At 46.0% G+C, this 16,834-nt stretch overlaps 1 protein-coding gene across 1 annotated transcript; it reads right to left on the bottom strand.

Annotated features, from left to right (window-relative positions):
• Nucleotides 1-340: 340 nt before the first annotated feature.
• Nucleotides 341-16,742, bottom strand: LOC123366687 (golgin subfamily A member 3-like). Its single transcript, XM_045010333.1, has 2 exons — nt 14,589-16,742; nt 341-433 (listed from the first exon to the last, which is right to left on the bottom strand). Exons 1-2 carry the CDS (start codon nt 16,578-16,580, stop codon nt 341-343), a joined length of 2,085 nt encoding a protein of 694 aa, XP_044866268.1. The 5' UTR covers nt 16,581-16,742.
• Between the last annotated feature and the right edge of the window lie 92 nt (nt 16,743-16,834).

The following is a 16,834-nucleotide window of genomic DNA, read 5'->3' as shown; positions in this document are numbered from 1 at the left end:
AGTAAGCAATGATGCCAGCCTCAGCCTTGTGAGCGCGGGGAGAGGGAGGGAAGGCAGGCAGGGCTCAGGGGAGCAGCCAGCCCCAGCCTTTTGGAAATATGGTCACCTTATCTAATATGTGCGTTGCTGCCAGCCCCAGGCATGGGGGCGAGGGGTGCCTCGGGCCAGCGCCAAGTGGAGTCCCGTCTTCCCTTTGGGAAATATGGTCACCCTATGGAAATGAATAAGCTGCTGAGGAGGAGACAAGTTGAGAAGTTAAGAAGCATCATTACAGAAGTGGGTGCTACTGGGTCATGTTATTCACCCTGTGTAAGAGATCATCATTATAAAATTTACTCTGTTATTCCTCCTTATCTGTCTTTGAATAGACGGCTTGGTAGTTCCTAAAGCGAACGGTCTCCAGGCCATGCCTGTGAGTATTCAAGGCATGTTCCTGAGGTTAAGAAAAACATATCAAACCCTGACCTACAATGCATCTGCGATGATTCCCCTTTTCTAGTAACCACTGTTCCTGTTAAATCATCCCACTCACAATAATTAGTGTTTACTGACAGAAATTCCCACATACATGGGAAAGCCTGCAAAAAACCCATCACCATCCTGTTTGTTATGTGCACACATGCAGGCATTCCACAGATTCTGAATGCTTTCATTTCCAGTACATATGTTGCCCACACTGTAGGCTACTCACAGCTAGGCACCCCCAAGGTGCATGGTGTAGCATCTCTCACTTTTCCAGCCCTGCCCTGCCCTGCCAACAAGCACTGTGGTGGCTTCTCTTCCACTGACTCAGCCCTCTGGCCAGGTCACCATTTTAAGTCCAAAACTGTCAAAACTAGGAGTCCCAAAATGTCTTTAACACAAACAAAATCCTCTTGCCCTCTCTGGGGCTATTCTTCAACCTATCTTCAGGGCGTATGTAAGGGGACTGTTGCCCCCTTACTTACATTCAGTGGGGGTGTTTTGGTTGGATAGTTCCCAGTATTAAAAGATTGGGGAGAGGCCAATGCTCCAGGTCAGCCTCAGCCTCTGAGCCTGATTGACAGGGCAGGCAGGCTAATCAGGGAGTCAGGAGGCCAGGGGGGTCACGGCCTCCGTGTGAGCTGGAATTGCCTGGGTCAGACAGAGCAGGGCCGAGCTAAGGAGAAAGCAGGGGCCCGAGCTGAGCTGGGGAGCAGAGCTGTGCCAGAAAATCAGCCACAGAGCCAGAGACAGCCCAGGAAAAGAACAGATCCTATGCTGGGAGCAGAGCTGCAACCACAGAGCCAGGTGTGGTGAGCACCTGGGGCCAGCCAAGGGGGAACCTTGGGCAAAGAACCCAGCTCAAAAAGATACCCCCAGCCAAGGGTCCTTGCAGGTCAGACTGGGAGTGGGGTCTTAACCCGACGGGGCAAAGCCCAGAGGTGTGTGGCCACCCCCATTACCAGTGTCCAACCCGCAGCATCCCTGCAGCACAGCCAGGGCCTAAGAAGGAGACCTAGGACCTACAAGGAACAGACTGTGAAGTGCCCTGATGTCCAGAGACACTGTAATGTTCCCTGCCACAAAGCAGGGTGATGTGTTTTCCTTTAATTAACAATTAATTGAAAAAAAAGAATAAGGAAAAATGGGAAAGGTTAAACAACTTGTATTTGCTTTAAATTGTATAAAATGATCAGTGGGTCAGGGAGGTGCCCAGTGCAGAGACAGTACCCTGGAGTGGGGACACCCTAGCCCCTGTCCCAGGCGACCACAGCAGGGTTGGGAATCGAGCCCCCCAGGAATCCTGGGCCCAGCCTTGTCTGAATTACGAGCACTCTGCCAAACAGGAGAGTGGAAGGGGAGTCCTCAGATCCTTTCGCTACCCATTTCACAGGGGTAGCGCAGAAGCCAGGAAAGTTCCCCACAATAGTGGGGCCATTCTCCTGCTTACACTTAGCCTGCAGCCCTCCTGCTAGGCTCATTAACCCTTGTAATGGGCAGGGATGGCTCTAGCCATTTCGCTGCCCCAAGCACGGCGGCACGCCGCAGGGGGTGCTCTGCTGATCGCCGGTCCCGCGGCTCCGGTGGACCTCCAGCAGACGTGCCTGCGGAGGGTCCGCTGGTCCCACGGCTCCGGTGGACCTCCTGCAGGCATGCCTGCAGAGGGTCCGCTGGTCCCACGGCTCCGGTGGACCTCCTGCAGGCATGCCTGCGGATGCTCCACCGAAGCCGCAGGACCAGCGGACCCTGCGCAAGCATGCCTGCGGGAGGTCGACCAGAGCCGCCTGCCGCCCTCCCGGCGACCGGCAGAGCACCCCCCGTGGCATGCCCCCCCAAGCATGTGCTTGGCGTGCTGGGGCCTGGAGCCGCCCCTGGTAATGGGCTTGTAAGCCCCCTTCCTTGGGGCCGGTAGGGAACTCAGTCCCAACCTCCAGTCCAGGACCCCATACTGAACAACTAGGTCAGCTCCTTTACTTGTGCTAAGGTTTTCCCTGGGCCACTTCCTACCCAGCTTCTTCAGCTCCCCCTCTCCCTTCCCTGCTTTAGCCAGGGTCTTTCCCAGGCCTTCCTGCCTGAAGAGCTTTCCGTGCCGTGCTGTGCTGTGCTTCCTGCCTCACTCTCACTCTAGCTGGGCATTATCACCATTTAAGCCTGCCTATCCCTTGCACTGCAGCCATATTCTGCTCTTTATGGGGAACTGCCTGATTCCCCTCAGGTGGGGCTCATTTTGTAATCAGGTGAGCTGAGCTGTAGGCTCCAGCCGGGGCGAGCCACCCTGTTACAGCTACAATGAATTGAATTCTACAGAACTGGAAATAGGGTTGCCAACTTTTTAATTGCACAAAACCAAACACCTTTGCCCGACCCCCTGCCCTGCCCCTTCTCTAGGGCCCTGCCCCCACTCACCCCATCCCCCCACCCGCTTTCGCTCACTCTCTCCCACTCTCACTCACTTTCACTGGGCTGGCGCAGGGGATTGGGGTGCGGGAGTGAGTGAGTGAGGGCTCTGGGATGGAGCCAGAAATGAGGGGTTCAGGGTGCAGGAGGGGGTTCGGGCTCTGGGATGGGGCACAGAGCTGGGGGAGGACGTTGGAGTGCAGACTATGGCAGGGAGTTAAGGTATGGAAGGGGGTTCGAGTGCAGGAGGTGGTTCTGATCTGGGACAGGAGGTTTTGGTGCGGGGGGGTCGGGCTTCAGCAGGGTGGCACTTACCTCAGGCAACTCCCGGTCGGTGGCACCGCGGGGCTAAGGCAGGCTCCCTGCCTGCCCTGGCTCCGCGCTGCTCCCAGAAGCAGCCAGCATGTCCTGTTCCTAGGTGGGGGCACAGCCAGACACCTCTGCACAGTGCCCGTGCCTGCAGGCACCACCCCCAGAGCTCCCATTGGCCATGGTTCCCAGCCAATGGGAGCTGCGGAGCCGGCGCTCGGGGTGGGGGCAGCACGCGGCACTTCCCTGATTGCCTCTGTGTCTAGGGGCTGCAGGGACATGCCGCTGCTTCCTGGAGATGCATGGAGCCTGCCATGCACCACCAACCAGACTTTTAACAGCCTCGTCAGCAGTGCTGACCGAAGTCACCACGGTCCCTTTTTGATCAGGCATTCTGGTAAAAAAACAGATGCCTGGAAACCATAACTGTATTATACAATTACTAGTTCTCCTCACCCCAGTGGTATATGCTTCATACACAGACAGCAGCATTTGCTCCTTACCATCACCAGATTTGCTCAATAATGGTCCAATCCTGCTCCCACTGAAGTGCGAGCTTTTCCACTGACTTCAATGGGAGCGGGAGCAGGGTTTAATTACATGGCAAACATTTCCCTGTGAAGCTAAATCCTCTACACTACACATCTAATGCACTGGATATATCAGGCCAGATCCTTAACATGTGTAAATCAGCAAAGCTTGATAGTCAATGAAGCTCCCTGGATTTACATCAGTTGAGGATCTGGCCCATCATAACCAATGGGCTAAGCAGGTCTCCTTCAGCAGTCGACAATAATATTAATTGATTGATAAGAATCAAAAGCCAGTTGCTTCCCACCACCAATCACTTTTGTCTATTTTTAGAGAGGGCTAAGAAAGCAGATCTGTTCTTAATCACCCCTCTGACTTTGTAAAACAACTTCTGTTTATCTTTTCATCCTACCACTACCATCAGTCGATTGTAATTCGCACTCTCCCCCTAAAATGGCAACTAGATTTTTTTCTCCCTAACTGCAAACCACATATACCTATGTGGAATGCAGGAGAAATGTTTTTCTTTTGATATTAAAAAGTTCTCCCACAAATTAAGTAAACATTGGCTGAACCACAGTGTTGGTATATTATTTAGGAATGCAGCCTCACACAAAACCAGAGGCTTTTCATGGTGTCAAAAGAAACCTCAGGCATTGGAGTCATCCCCAGGAAACATATGAAAACGATGTGTACACGTGTCAAGATGCCAACTGCAACTGTGTGAATATATTGCTGTGGTTTGAGCGGATAGGAGGGTGAGGGCTGTATGGAACAGTAGGAACTACTTTTAAAAAGTCTCTTGTGAGATTGATTTAAATACACATAGAAAAATGCTCAGGCAGCAATTAAGACTGAGAATCTACTACCCTGTAAAACAAAATTAATAGTTATAGCTGCTAATATTCTAAATGCTGGAAACTCTGAAAATTTGCAGTTAATTCTTTCTCCATTGCATATCCCTTCACTGTTTCCCCCTACCGGTTATAGAGACCCTTACCAACTGTTCAGAGCTGATCCTAAGTGTGACAGCAGGAAGAAGGGTAAGCCTTGCCTATACAGCACGACACAAGTGGTTCTCAACCTTTCCAGACTACTGTACCCCTTTCAGTAGTCAGATTTGTCTTGCATACCCCCAAGTTTCACCTCACTTAAAAACTACTTGCTTACAAAAGTCAGACATAAAAATACAGAAGTGTCACAGCACACTGTTACTGAAAAATTGCTTACTTTCTCATTTTGTCTGTATGAAATTTTAGTTTGTACTGATTTTGCTGGTGCTTTTTATGTAGCCTGTTGTAAAACTAGGCAAATATATAGATGAGTTGATTTACCCCCTGGAAGACCTCTGTGTCTCCCAGGGGTATACATATTCCTGGCTGAGAACCATTGTTCTAAGTCCGTCATCCACTGTATAACAGGGTAGCTGGCCCCTTAAATTAAATTGGGCCCCGGTGCTCCTGTTCCAGTCCAGGTATGCCCTAGTTTGGTGTAAGAAGGAGGGTGAGGCTGTCTCTGGGCATTACAAATGTGAGTTCAGAAGTCTAAGAGGAGGAGTCCAGAATCTGGACAAGGAGCTCAGAAGCAGAGCGGATGTTTCAGGGAGGGGATGGCCCTGAAGGGGACAGCAGTGAAAGTTCCCTTGTGAGCAATGGAGCCAGAGTAGGCAGCTGAAGGCAGGAAGATAGTTTGATCATCTCCAGATCAGACAACTATGGCTGGAGAGAACTGAAGACTGAAAGCAGCAGGGGGAGCTATCTACTGTCTCGCTGAGCCAAATTGCTGAAGCAGGAGGGGCAAAGAAGTCAGAAGCCTGGGGAAAAATGGAGGGGTTGAGCCCACTGATGTGTCTGGGCAATAGCAGGAACCATACCTGGGAAGGAAGCGGGGCAGAAAAGACTTCTGGCTAGGGTGAAGCGTGACGAGATATGGCAGAGCCATATGTGAGAGCTGAGGCGTGGTGAGAGATGCCAGAGCTTTACTTGGTGTTGGGATGAATCTACTGTTTGACTGACTGCTGGTATCCCAGAGTTCACTGTCCAGCTTAGAGTGGTTTAGGTCGTGGTCTAGGGCAGGGTTTCTCAAACAGGGGTCGCCACTTGTGTAGGGAAAGCCCCTGGCGGGCCGGGCTGGTTTGTTTACCTGCCCCATCCGCAGGTCTGGCTGATTGCAGCTCCCACTGGCTGCGGATCGCTACTCCGGGCCAATGAGAGCTGCTGGAAGTGGCAGCCAGTAAGTCCCTTGGCCTGCGCTGCTTCCAGCAGCTCCCATTGGCCTGGAGCGGTGAACCACGGCCAGTGGGAGCCGCGATCGGCCAGACCTGCGGACGGGGCAGGTAAACAAACCGGCCTGGCCGCCAGAGGATTTCCCTACACAAGTGGCGACCCCTGTTTGAGAAACCCTGGTCTAGGGCTATCTCTGCCCCTACCATTTTCTTGCATTTCCCTGTAGCCCTCACCCATGGGAGTGAAGGAGGTGCCATATGTAACCATGTGTTAGTCACTCCTAGAACCAGCTCTCAAGTAACTTAAGGTTCTCTGTGGTCCTAGGACAGCACCAGAGCAGAATAATGATGAAGTCTTATAGTGCTGCAGTTCAGTGTGTGCACTGGAAAAGAGAATTATCCTTACATTTTTCAGCAGGCACTGTACAGCTGACTGCTGGTGGTGTGCTTCCATCTGCCAGTCAAGATCTAGACAGCGAGCTGAGAAACTGGAGATACACTGGATATGTCTCCATGCCCGAGGTTACCTCACCTGACTGGCCTAAGGTGTGAAGCTTGCAGTTGTATACAGATGGAGATACTAGGAGGCTACCATGTAAGGCCTATATGCTGGTTCCCCTCCATGGTGAGAGGGTCAGAAGCAGAGCTGCTCAGAAACTGGGGTGGGAGGGGCAGGTTTCCCATGGAAAATTTCAAAATTTTTGGCAAAGATTCAAATACTGAAATATGTTAACCCAAACCCAAAATATTTCAACTTGGAAATGCTGCCTGGTACTTCAGAGTAGTGGTAGTTTGGGAATCTCATTCTTCCCTCTTCTGTAGGCCAGGCTCCCTGATTGGACTACAGCTGCTATGGTTCACCATGGTGTCTCTTCTTGGAGAGGAGGTGGTGCTTCTTAGGAGTCCCTGGCCATGGTTCATCATAGAAGACATAGCCTGGTTGGGGAACCCAACCCATAGAGGAGAATGTGGAGATGAGGAAAATGAATTACAACTCTCAGGAGGCACTTTAGGAGCATATCCAAATTGAAATATATTGGGAGTGTTTATGAAAAATTGAAAATACAGTAGAACTTCAGAGTTATGAACACCTTGGGAAAGGAGGTTGTTGGTAACTCTGAAATGTTCATAACTCTGAACAAAATGTTATGGTTGCTCTTTCAAAAGTTTACAACTGAACATTGACTTCATACAGCCTTGAAACTTTACTAAGCAGAAGAAAAATGCTGCTTTCCCTTTATTTTTTTTAGTAATTTACTTTTAACAGTACTGTATGTGCTTTTTTGGTTTGTTTCTGCTCCTGCCTGATTGTGTACTTCTGGTTCCAAATGAGGTGCGTGGTTGACTGGTCAGTTTGTAACTCTGGTGTTCATAACTCTGGGGTTCTACTGCATCCACAAAAAGCAGATTTTTAAAAAATATTGTTTAATTGAAAAACCCATTTTCCATCGAAAAAACAGTTTTGACAGAAAAATGTTGAGCTAGTCAGAAGTATAACCCTCTCTTAGGTGGATGCAGTCCCTGGTACCTGTTGTCAGTTTGGGTAGCAATAGTGAGGTAAAGATGAATCTCTGGACTGTATCTGGAAAGCATAATCTGACTTCAGAGTGTGAACGCGGTAGATATGATAGTGTTTCCAGGGTAATGTAGGAAGGAACATAACATAAGAACAGCCATACTGGGTCAGACCAAAGGTCCATCCAACCCAGTATCCTGTCTACCGACAGTGGCCAATGCCAGGTGTCCCAGAGGGAGTGAACCTAACAGGTAATCATCAAGTGATCTCTCTCCTGCCCTCCATCTCCACCCTCTGACAAACAGAGGCTAGGGACACCATTCCTTACCCATCCTGGCTAATAGCCATTAATGGACTTAACCTCCATGAATTTATCTAGTTCTCTTTTAAACCCTGTTATAGTCCTAGCCTTCACAGCTGCCTCAGGCAAGGAGTTCCACAGGTTGACTGTGCGCTGTGTGAAGAAGAACTTCCTTTTATTTGTTTTAAACCTGCTGCCCATTAATTTCATTTGGTGGCCCCTAGTTCTTATATTATGGGAACAAGGGAAAACTTTTCCTTATTCACTTTCTCCAAACCACGCATGGTTTTATATACCTCTATCATATCCCCCCTTTGTCTCCTCTTTTCCAAGATGAAAAGTCCTAGCCTCTTTAATCTCTTTAAGGAGGGCCAGGTTGACTATAATCTCAGGTGCATAATGGTATGATGAAAGAAAAGGGAGATTTGTCTGTGGGCTAGATGTGAAGTGTGAGATGCAAGATGTTATTGTCTCTGGTTTATGGTGGGAAAGTGGAATGGAAAGGGGCTGAGACGCTGACCCACTTGTGGTAAATGGATACTTCAGTCAATAAGTTAAAGTACACCTGGGGATATGATGGTCTATGGTTCATGTAGGAAATTTAAATAGGGTCAGAAAAGAGAGACTGGCTTGGGCAATGGTTTGCTAACTAGTGGGATTCCACTGGGGTCTGTCCTGGGTCTGGAACTAGTCAATATTTGTTATATGACTTGGATAATAAAGTAGAAAGTGTGCATATAAAATTTTATCTCATGCCAAGCTGGCAAGGGTTGCTAGCACTTTGGAGAACAGAATTACCATCAAAAGGACCTTGACAAATTGAAGAATTGTCTAAAGTTAACAAGATGAAATTTAATAAAGACAAGTGCAAAGTACTACACTTAGGAAGGAAAAATCAAATGCACAATTACAAAATGGGGAATAGTGGCTAGGCAGTACTGTAAAAATGATCTGAGGATTATAATGGATCACAAATTGAATATAAATCAATGTAATGCAATTGTGAAAGGCTAATATTCTGGACTGTATTAACAGGAGGTAAAACGTGGGAGGTAATTATCTCACTCTGCTCAGCACTGGTGAAGCCTCAGCTGGAGTACTGTGTCCAATCGTGGGCACCTCAGTTTAAGAAAGATGTGGCCAAATTGGAGACAGTCCAGAGGAAAGCAACAACGATAAAAAAAAGTTTAGAAAAACCTCACCTATAAGTATCAGAGGTGTATCCGTGTTAGTCTGGATCTGTAAAAAGTGACAAAGAGTCTTGTGGCACCTTATAGACTAACAGAAGTATTGGAGCATAAGATTTCATGGGTGAGTACCCACTTCGTAAGACGCATGTGGTGGAAATTTTCCAGAGGCAGGTATAAATATGCAGGCAAGAATCAGTCTAGAGATAACGAGGTTAGTTCGATCAGGGAGGATGAGGCCCTGTTCTAGCAGTTGAGGTGTGAACACCTAGGGAGGAGAAACTGCTTTTGTAGTTGGCTAGCCAGTCACAGTCTTTGTTTAATCCTGAGCTGATGGTGTCAAATTTGCAAATGAACTGAAGTTCAGGAGTTTCTCTTTGGAGTCTGGTCCTGAAGTTTTTTTGCTGTAGGATGGCCACCTTTAAGTCTGCTATTGTGTGTCCAGGGCGGTTGAAGTGTTCTCCTACAGGTTTTTGTATATATTGTATATCACCTATAAGGAAAGGTTAAAACTGGGCATGTTTAGTACTGAGAAAAGAAGACTGAGGGGGGACCTGGTAACAGTCTTCAAATATAGTAAAGGCTCATATCAAGAGGAAGATGATCAGTGGAGAACATGGAGAATGACTGAAGATAAGATAAAAGTAATGGGCTTAATCTGCAGCAAGGGAGATTTAGATTAGATATTAGGAAAAGCTTTCTAACTATAAGGACAGCTCTTCTATTCTAACTAGAATAGGTTTTCAAGAGAAGTTGTGGAATCCCCATCATTGGAGGTTTTTAAGAACAGGTTGAACGGCTGTCAGAGATAGTCTAGGTATACTTTGTCCTGCCTCAGTGCAGAGGGCTGGCCTAGACATCTCTAAGTCCCTTCCCGCCCTACATTTGTGATTCTATAACCAAAAAAAAGCCTTAACTATAGAACTGACCAAAATTCAGAATTTCTGTTCTGCAGGAAATTCCCACATTTCAAAGGTTTTTTTCCTCCAAATCAGAACAAAATGTCAAAATGTAGATTTCCTCCTCCCCCAACAATGTTTTGGGTTATCCATTTACCACTGAAACACTTCATTTTAATGTCACTGAATTTTGATTGACTATAATATAAGTTTTGAAATGAAAAATCAAAAAAATGTTCCATTCGAATAAAGTCCAGACCTTCTGATCTTTTCAAAATGCTTTATTTCAATTGATTTCTTCAAAATGAAATTTCATTGAAAAAAATCACATATTCCTGTGAAACATTTCAATTAATTGGCAATTTCTGGTGGAAAAAAAATGTTCTACTGAAAAATTGTTGGCCAGGTCTACTTGTGGAGCTCCACAAGAGAATCTGGAGAAAATAAAATGGTCTTCACTGAAGAGCACTCTTAGAAATCTAGGGTGCAGCAAGTTACTGTAGCTATTTTATGCAGCCTGCTGTTCCTTGGAATGTCTTTAACAAGGGTCGGCATGAAGGCAAGTTGCCACCTTTTTCGCATCTAACTATTCTGTGCAGCATGTTTGTTTTTCTTCGCTGCCAAGGAGACAATGTGCTTTTCATTTCCTCTGAAGAAGAGCAGGATACTATGAGCAAAATATCAGATAAAATTAAAGAAAATGGTTGAGTGTATCCTGAAACAGGCGTGCATCACTGAACTGAAGAATGGAACTCTCCCAGATATGAAAAATAACCATACTCCTGAGGAGAGAGAAGTCTGTGGTGAGTTATCCTTCCCTCATACTGAAGGGATGTTTTCTAAGGTTCTTGCAAACCAATTATGTGTCTTCTCATGGCATCTGAAACGGAAGAAATTTGCCAATCCTGCTACTTTTCCACATAGATGGGTAAAACACACCTCAGGATGGAAAACCTAGTTCTTGCTTTTGGTGAGGATGTGAGTGATCCCAAACCCTCTCCTGGATACAGTCAGCAGCATGTCATAAGCCATATACTGCTAAAAGATCAAGGAGATTGCCCTATAGGCCAAGTGGAAGGTGTCTATGCTTTTGGTGCAAGTGAAGTACAGTTTGCACCTCCTACATTAACAGGGTGAATCAGGCCTGTACACTAGCTATAGATACACATGCATATGTGTACACAGACACCCACAGGAGAGACGGACAGCATTTCATACAAGCACAAATATATACAGTTCAGAAACCCAAAATATTAAATATTTGTGGGTTCCCCCCCTCCTCCCCACACACACACTTCATCCTTTTTTATTTAGTTCATCAACGTCACAGCTGCAGCCAAACTTCCGCTCATGGGGTGTAACTGAATGGCTCATTAACAAGAAATGCTGGCAAAAATCAGACGGGCTTGTGACTTCAGCAGCTGGACTAAAAGGAAACAAACTACAAGTCTCCAGCTAGGAGTCATCTGAGACTGGTTGTCCCAGAGCAGCAGCTAAGCCAGCCAGGAGGCACATCTCAGCACACTAGGGTCTAGCAAATCAGAACTCCAAGTGAATTCTTTTCTGTGTCAGGTGAGTTCACATACACCACAATGTGTTTCAGACTCCAGGGCCCCATAGTTGCTGCATGCATTAAGAGCGTATGAAATACTGTATGAATATGCTTAGGGTTGTGTGCATGTTTTTAGCTGTAGCTAGAGAGAGAGACATAGCTTAGCAATGTTAGTTTATTGAACATATTTATTATCATAGCTGGCAATGCTTGGAGGAAGTGTACAATGGTTCCGCAGTTTGGCTTTAACCATTATAGTCAGGGTGGTGACTAAAGAACTGGCAGCTGGTAACAGAAGTGGAACAAAACCAAAATATCTGTCCTTTACTCATTCATCTTGGAATGCCCGTATGTATTTATGGCTCCTTAGTTTTATATTCTTTAAGACAGGGATTAAATCATCTTCAGAGAGGGTAGCAAAAGTATTCATTTACCAACCACTTTCCCACTCTTGCTTCAAATCACTCCTACACAGACTGGTGATAGGCAAAACCTGAATGATTTAGCTCAAGATGGGTTATTTATAATAGGACACACACCTACCACCGCCAGATCTGAATAGCGGAGTATTTGAAATCTGGGTTGAAATCTGAAGTTGGCAGCTTGAGTCCATCTCTGCATTAACCCAAACTCTTTTCCTCTGACCAACTCTGGATATTTTGATAAAATAGGACCTGGATTCTGATCCACCCAGGGTTTTGGCTACCAAAATCAAGACCAGTAAAGTGTTACAAAAGCCAAACTACCCCTAATTTGCCCATATCTTCTGAAACTTTGAGTTGTGTGAACACACACACACACACACACCATGCTCAGTTCAGAATGGGAGCAAATATTTTTTGTCAGAGAAAGTTCACTGGCCCTGAAGTTGGAAACTGTCCCAGGCTCATTTGAACCTGGTTTTCCCTTAGTCAGCACTCGTGTTAGCTCAGACCCAACATAATTCCACTAGCAATTTGGACATATGTACATCCAGTGTGTGAATCAAGCCCATATATTAGAGCAGGTATGTACACACATACACACAGAGTTCACAATGTAGGAAGGAAACTACTAGCATTTCATATAAGAGATGAAGATACTAATTTCAGAATCCCCAAACTTAATTAAAGAAGTATCATGGATTCACTGGTTTGCTAAGGCCAAAATTAGGGCTTGTGGCCAGAACTGAAAGATACCATATGACTTTACCACTAGGGTACATTCTAAATGCAGCAGCCTCAAATAATTCATGGGAATCCAGAAAGAGCAAAGAAGCCCTCAAAACCCTTCAAGGGTCAGTCTACGGCCACGAATAAAACTGAGGGCTCACCGTATTGCATGAAGATGGATTTCAAGTCTCGCTGTGGCTAAAGTTTAACATTTCTCACAGCTCTACTCAAAAGAGACAAATGGACTGTAACCACACTGTCCAGATCCAGCTCCAAAAACTTCCTCAGAATCCTGGGGGAGTTCATAGCTGGAGTTCTCTTTGGTCCCACTATAGAGATAGATAGTAGTAGTGAAATTTGCACCTGGATCTGAATTTTCCCAGGCTAGATCCAGGGTTAAGATTCAGCCTATTATACAGATGGAGGGGCACTTGGAACATTTAAAACACAGATGTGAACCTTCCCAGAATTAGAGATTGATCACATGCTCAGTTTTGGTTTCACCCAATCTGTACTAAGCCCCACTTATTCTGCAGAGCCTTGGTGTGCTAATAGCCGTAGGAAATGTTCCTGGCTGCTACTAATATTATTTGCCCAGTATCTGTGTCTTCAGGACATCAGCCTTTCAGAGCTGAGACATGGTTTTATATTTTTAATCTGTAAATGATGCTAATGACCGGGTTAACTCATGCTGATAAAAAAAGTTTTAAAAAAACAACCCAAATAATTGAACTAACAGCATAGAACAAACTGAAATAGCACATCTAAATCCCTTGTAGTTGCTTTCCTCACCCTCCACCCCTCCTCCTTTCTGATCTGAAACTCTTAACTAGAGAGCGAATGGGGAGATGACATACTGCTGACAGTTGTCTTTGGGTGTTTTTGCTGGAGCTGGAAGATGGTTTGTTGCATCGCAAGAGCAGGAACGAAGTCCAAGCAGAGAGAGAGTGTGTGTGTATGCAGCCATCTTTATTCATTCCCAGCATGCTCTTATATACAACATGATAAGCAATCACAATTGCTAATTAGTTAATTAAACCCACACAGCCGCAGCTGTAACTCATAGGGTAATTATCATTCTACACACCTGTCTACCTATTCACAATTAGCTGGCCAATGAGAACAAGCCCAAAGCCAGCCCTTCACTCACAATTCTCAATCCAGAAGCCTTCAGCATCTCACATTCAATCCCACATCTCCCCCCTTTATTTACAATCAAAAGAAAAGGGAAAAGGAAAACAAGATAAAAACATTCACCAAACATTTTTAACTTATAACAACATAACACCACAATCTATCTTAATCAAATATTATGTTATTCATAAAACATTTGCAACTCATAACAGCATAACATTATAACCTATCATAAACAAAACTTTATAAGATCAACCTATATGACCATTCAATCCTTAACATATAATTTCAAAAACATCAAACGAACAAAACAAAACACAATAAACAAATGTAACCTCTGAAGGACCCCCCCCCTTTTTTTTTTTTTTTTTTTTTTTTTTGAATCATCCCTCAGATGTCAGGTGATCAAACTGACACTGAGGGTGGTGGGGGGTCTTAAGGGAAAAACATCAAACCACATGACAATACAACAACAATTCTGGCCAGAAAACAGACAACACAAAACATAACAAGGAACATAAAACATAAATCTTAGTTCTAAATAATAATTGCATGGTACCACACAGATTTTCTTTCAAACACAAAAAATCATCTCAAATGAGTAATTCATTCATGGAGGATCAGACAGAAAAAGTCCTGGCAGAGCTAACAAACAGTTCTCCTCCATGGGCTCTGATTCCACGGCACCTGGGCGCGTCTTGTAAGGCTCCTCCACATCTGCCTACCGTCGCTCCGGAGGACGCAGCCAAGGCCGGACCCACCTTGCTGGCATCCATCTGGGACCCGCATCAGTGGCAATACACGCATAACCCCTGCCCCACGTTAGCAAGTCAGCTGGTCCTTTCCATATTTGCTGTTGATAATCAAACCATGTGACCGAGGGTCGGGGGGCCACACCCTGCTCTTCCCCAGTCATCCCGCTGACATGTTTAATCGCAGGGGGCACCTGGCTATTTTTTCCAAGCACGTAAAGAGCTTTCAACAACTGAGCGGCAGGCGTCTTATCCAAGGCGTCTGCCCGTTCACTGCAAATCCCCCCTTTCTGTCTTAAGAGGAGCGCCTTCAGAGAGGCGTGAGCATGTTCAATAAGAGCTTGTAGTTTGTCTACTTCAGCCTGAAGGGTTTGGACAAGCAGTTCTTTGGCTTGTAGCTCCTTCTTAATTTCACTCAGCTCAAGAACAGCAGCTCTATAATGACGACGGTCATGTGCTGCATCTACTTTGGCTGTCGCAACCTGCTTTTCAAGGTTATTAACTTTTAACTTTTCTCTTTCTAAGGCAGTCTGTAAAGCTTGAATATTTAGGACTGCTTGAACCCGGAGATTCAGCTGCACCAGGTCTGCCCCTCTTTTTGCTAGTAATGTTTCGGGGGTGTTGCTGTACTCTCGCAAAACAGTGTTAGACTGACCAAGACCAGTGAGCTTCCCCCGTTCATGTTCCAGTTCGAGGGCCAACTTCTTGTTTATTTCTTCCAAACTTTTTATCTTCCTCCTGAAACCTCTAGATTCTTGAAGCTCCTGGCTGGTGAGTGAAATTACTTCTTGCAGCTCTTTCTCCGACATCATCTTACTGTGGCAAACAGCCTGCAGCTCTAGCTCCAAAGCTTGAATCCTTTCATGGAAAGCCTGGTTATTTCCTCCATCAGCGATTTGTGTTTTTAGTTTGCTCAGCTCTAATTCAGAAGATTCCTTTGCAGTGAGGGCTTCCTGCAGCCGGCGGCTAAGAATGCCAACTGCATTCTCATAGGCTTTATGTTTTGCCTTCATTTCTTTCTGTGCACTGGTCAGATCTAACCCCAGACGCTTCATTTTTTGTTTCTGTTCAGTAATGGCCTTTTTGGCTTCCTCTTGCATTTGTTTTACCTGTAGTTTTAATACCTCATTCACCTCAGCAAGAGATGTCATTTGTTCTTTATCAATCTGCAAAGACTGTAGCTGTATCTCCATATCATCTCGTTCTTTTTGCACTGACTGGAGGTGACTTTCTAACTCCACCATCTGCTGGTGAACCTGGGATACTTCCTTCTGAAGTCTTAAGCGTTCAACATCAATGGACTGCTTTTCACCTTGAAGTTCCAGTAGCCCCTGTTTTAATTCTTTCAACTCCAAATCCAGCTGCTTCTTTGTAGATTTCAATTCACTAATCAGCTGGTCCTGTGAACTTGCATCTCTTTGATAAGCTTCCACCATTACTTTTTGCTGTAGGAACTGCTCCTTTACTTTTTGGGTTTGTTTCTTCAGGCTGACACTTTCCTGTTGCAGATTTTCCACCTGGCTCAATTGTGCCAAGATTTCTGATGCTGCCTCAGTACTTTCACCTAAGAAGTTTGCTCCTTCATCAAGTTCTTCTTTGCTTGCTTTTGCTGCCTGCAGAGCTACCTCTAGGACAATCTTCTCATTCTGCAAATATTGGATCGTGTCATCCTTGGAAATAACATCACCCTGGAATTCCTCTAACCTGGCCACCAGCTCATCATATTGAGTCTGTAGGTCATTTAGGGACTGCTCTTTGGTGTGCAATGATTCTTGGGTTAAGGTGAGCTGCTTCATGAGCACTAAATGCTCTTGTTGTAAAGATTCAAACTGCAGATCTCGCTGATGCAGAATCAATTTAATCTGTTCCAGTGTTACTGCAAAATCAGCCATTTTCTGCAGTTGTTTTCTCTCATCCTCAAACTCCTCCAATCGTCTCTGCGCGGTGAGCCATACTGGACTCAGGGAGAAAACCTCCTTATCGCCCTGAGCCACCAATTTCCAGAGCTCACAGCCCAACCGCTCCCAAACAGTTTTATTACTTGATTGAATGGAAAGTCCCCCTCTTCGTCCCCACCGCAACAGGCGGGATAACGCATCAGAGGGGAACTTTTCTCCCCACCGCTCCGTGATGCGTATCAAATCTGCTGACGCAGCAGTTCCCATATTAGCTGCTCACTTCTTGGTTCGAGTGTGCCTCCCTTGTCAGATGCCCTGCGGCTCCCAGCCGCTTACTCGAACACCCTGCGGCTCCCAGCCACTTGTCAGGTACGCCTCCTTTCTTCGGACGCCCCGCGGCTTCCCAGCCGCTCACTTGGACACCCTGCGGCTCCCAGCTGCTTGTCAGGCACGCCTCCTCTCTCGGACGCCCTGCAGCTCTCAGCTGCTCGCTCGGACGCCGTGCGTTTTTTTTTTTTTTT

This window comes from Mauremys mutica, chromosome 3, assembly GCF_020497125.1.
Source record: "Mauremys mutica isolate MM-2020 ecotype Southern chromosome 3, ASM2049712v1, whole genome shotgun sequence".
NCBI lineage: Eukaryota > Metazoa > Chordata > Testudines > Geoemydidae > Mauremys > Mauremys mutica.
This window is presented reverse-complemented; position numbering and strand designations above follow the sequence as displayed.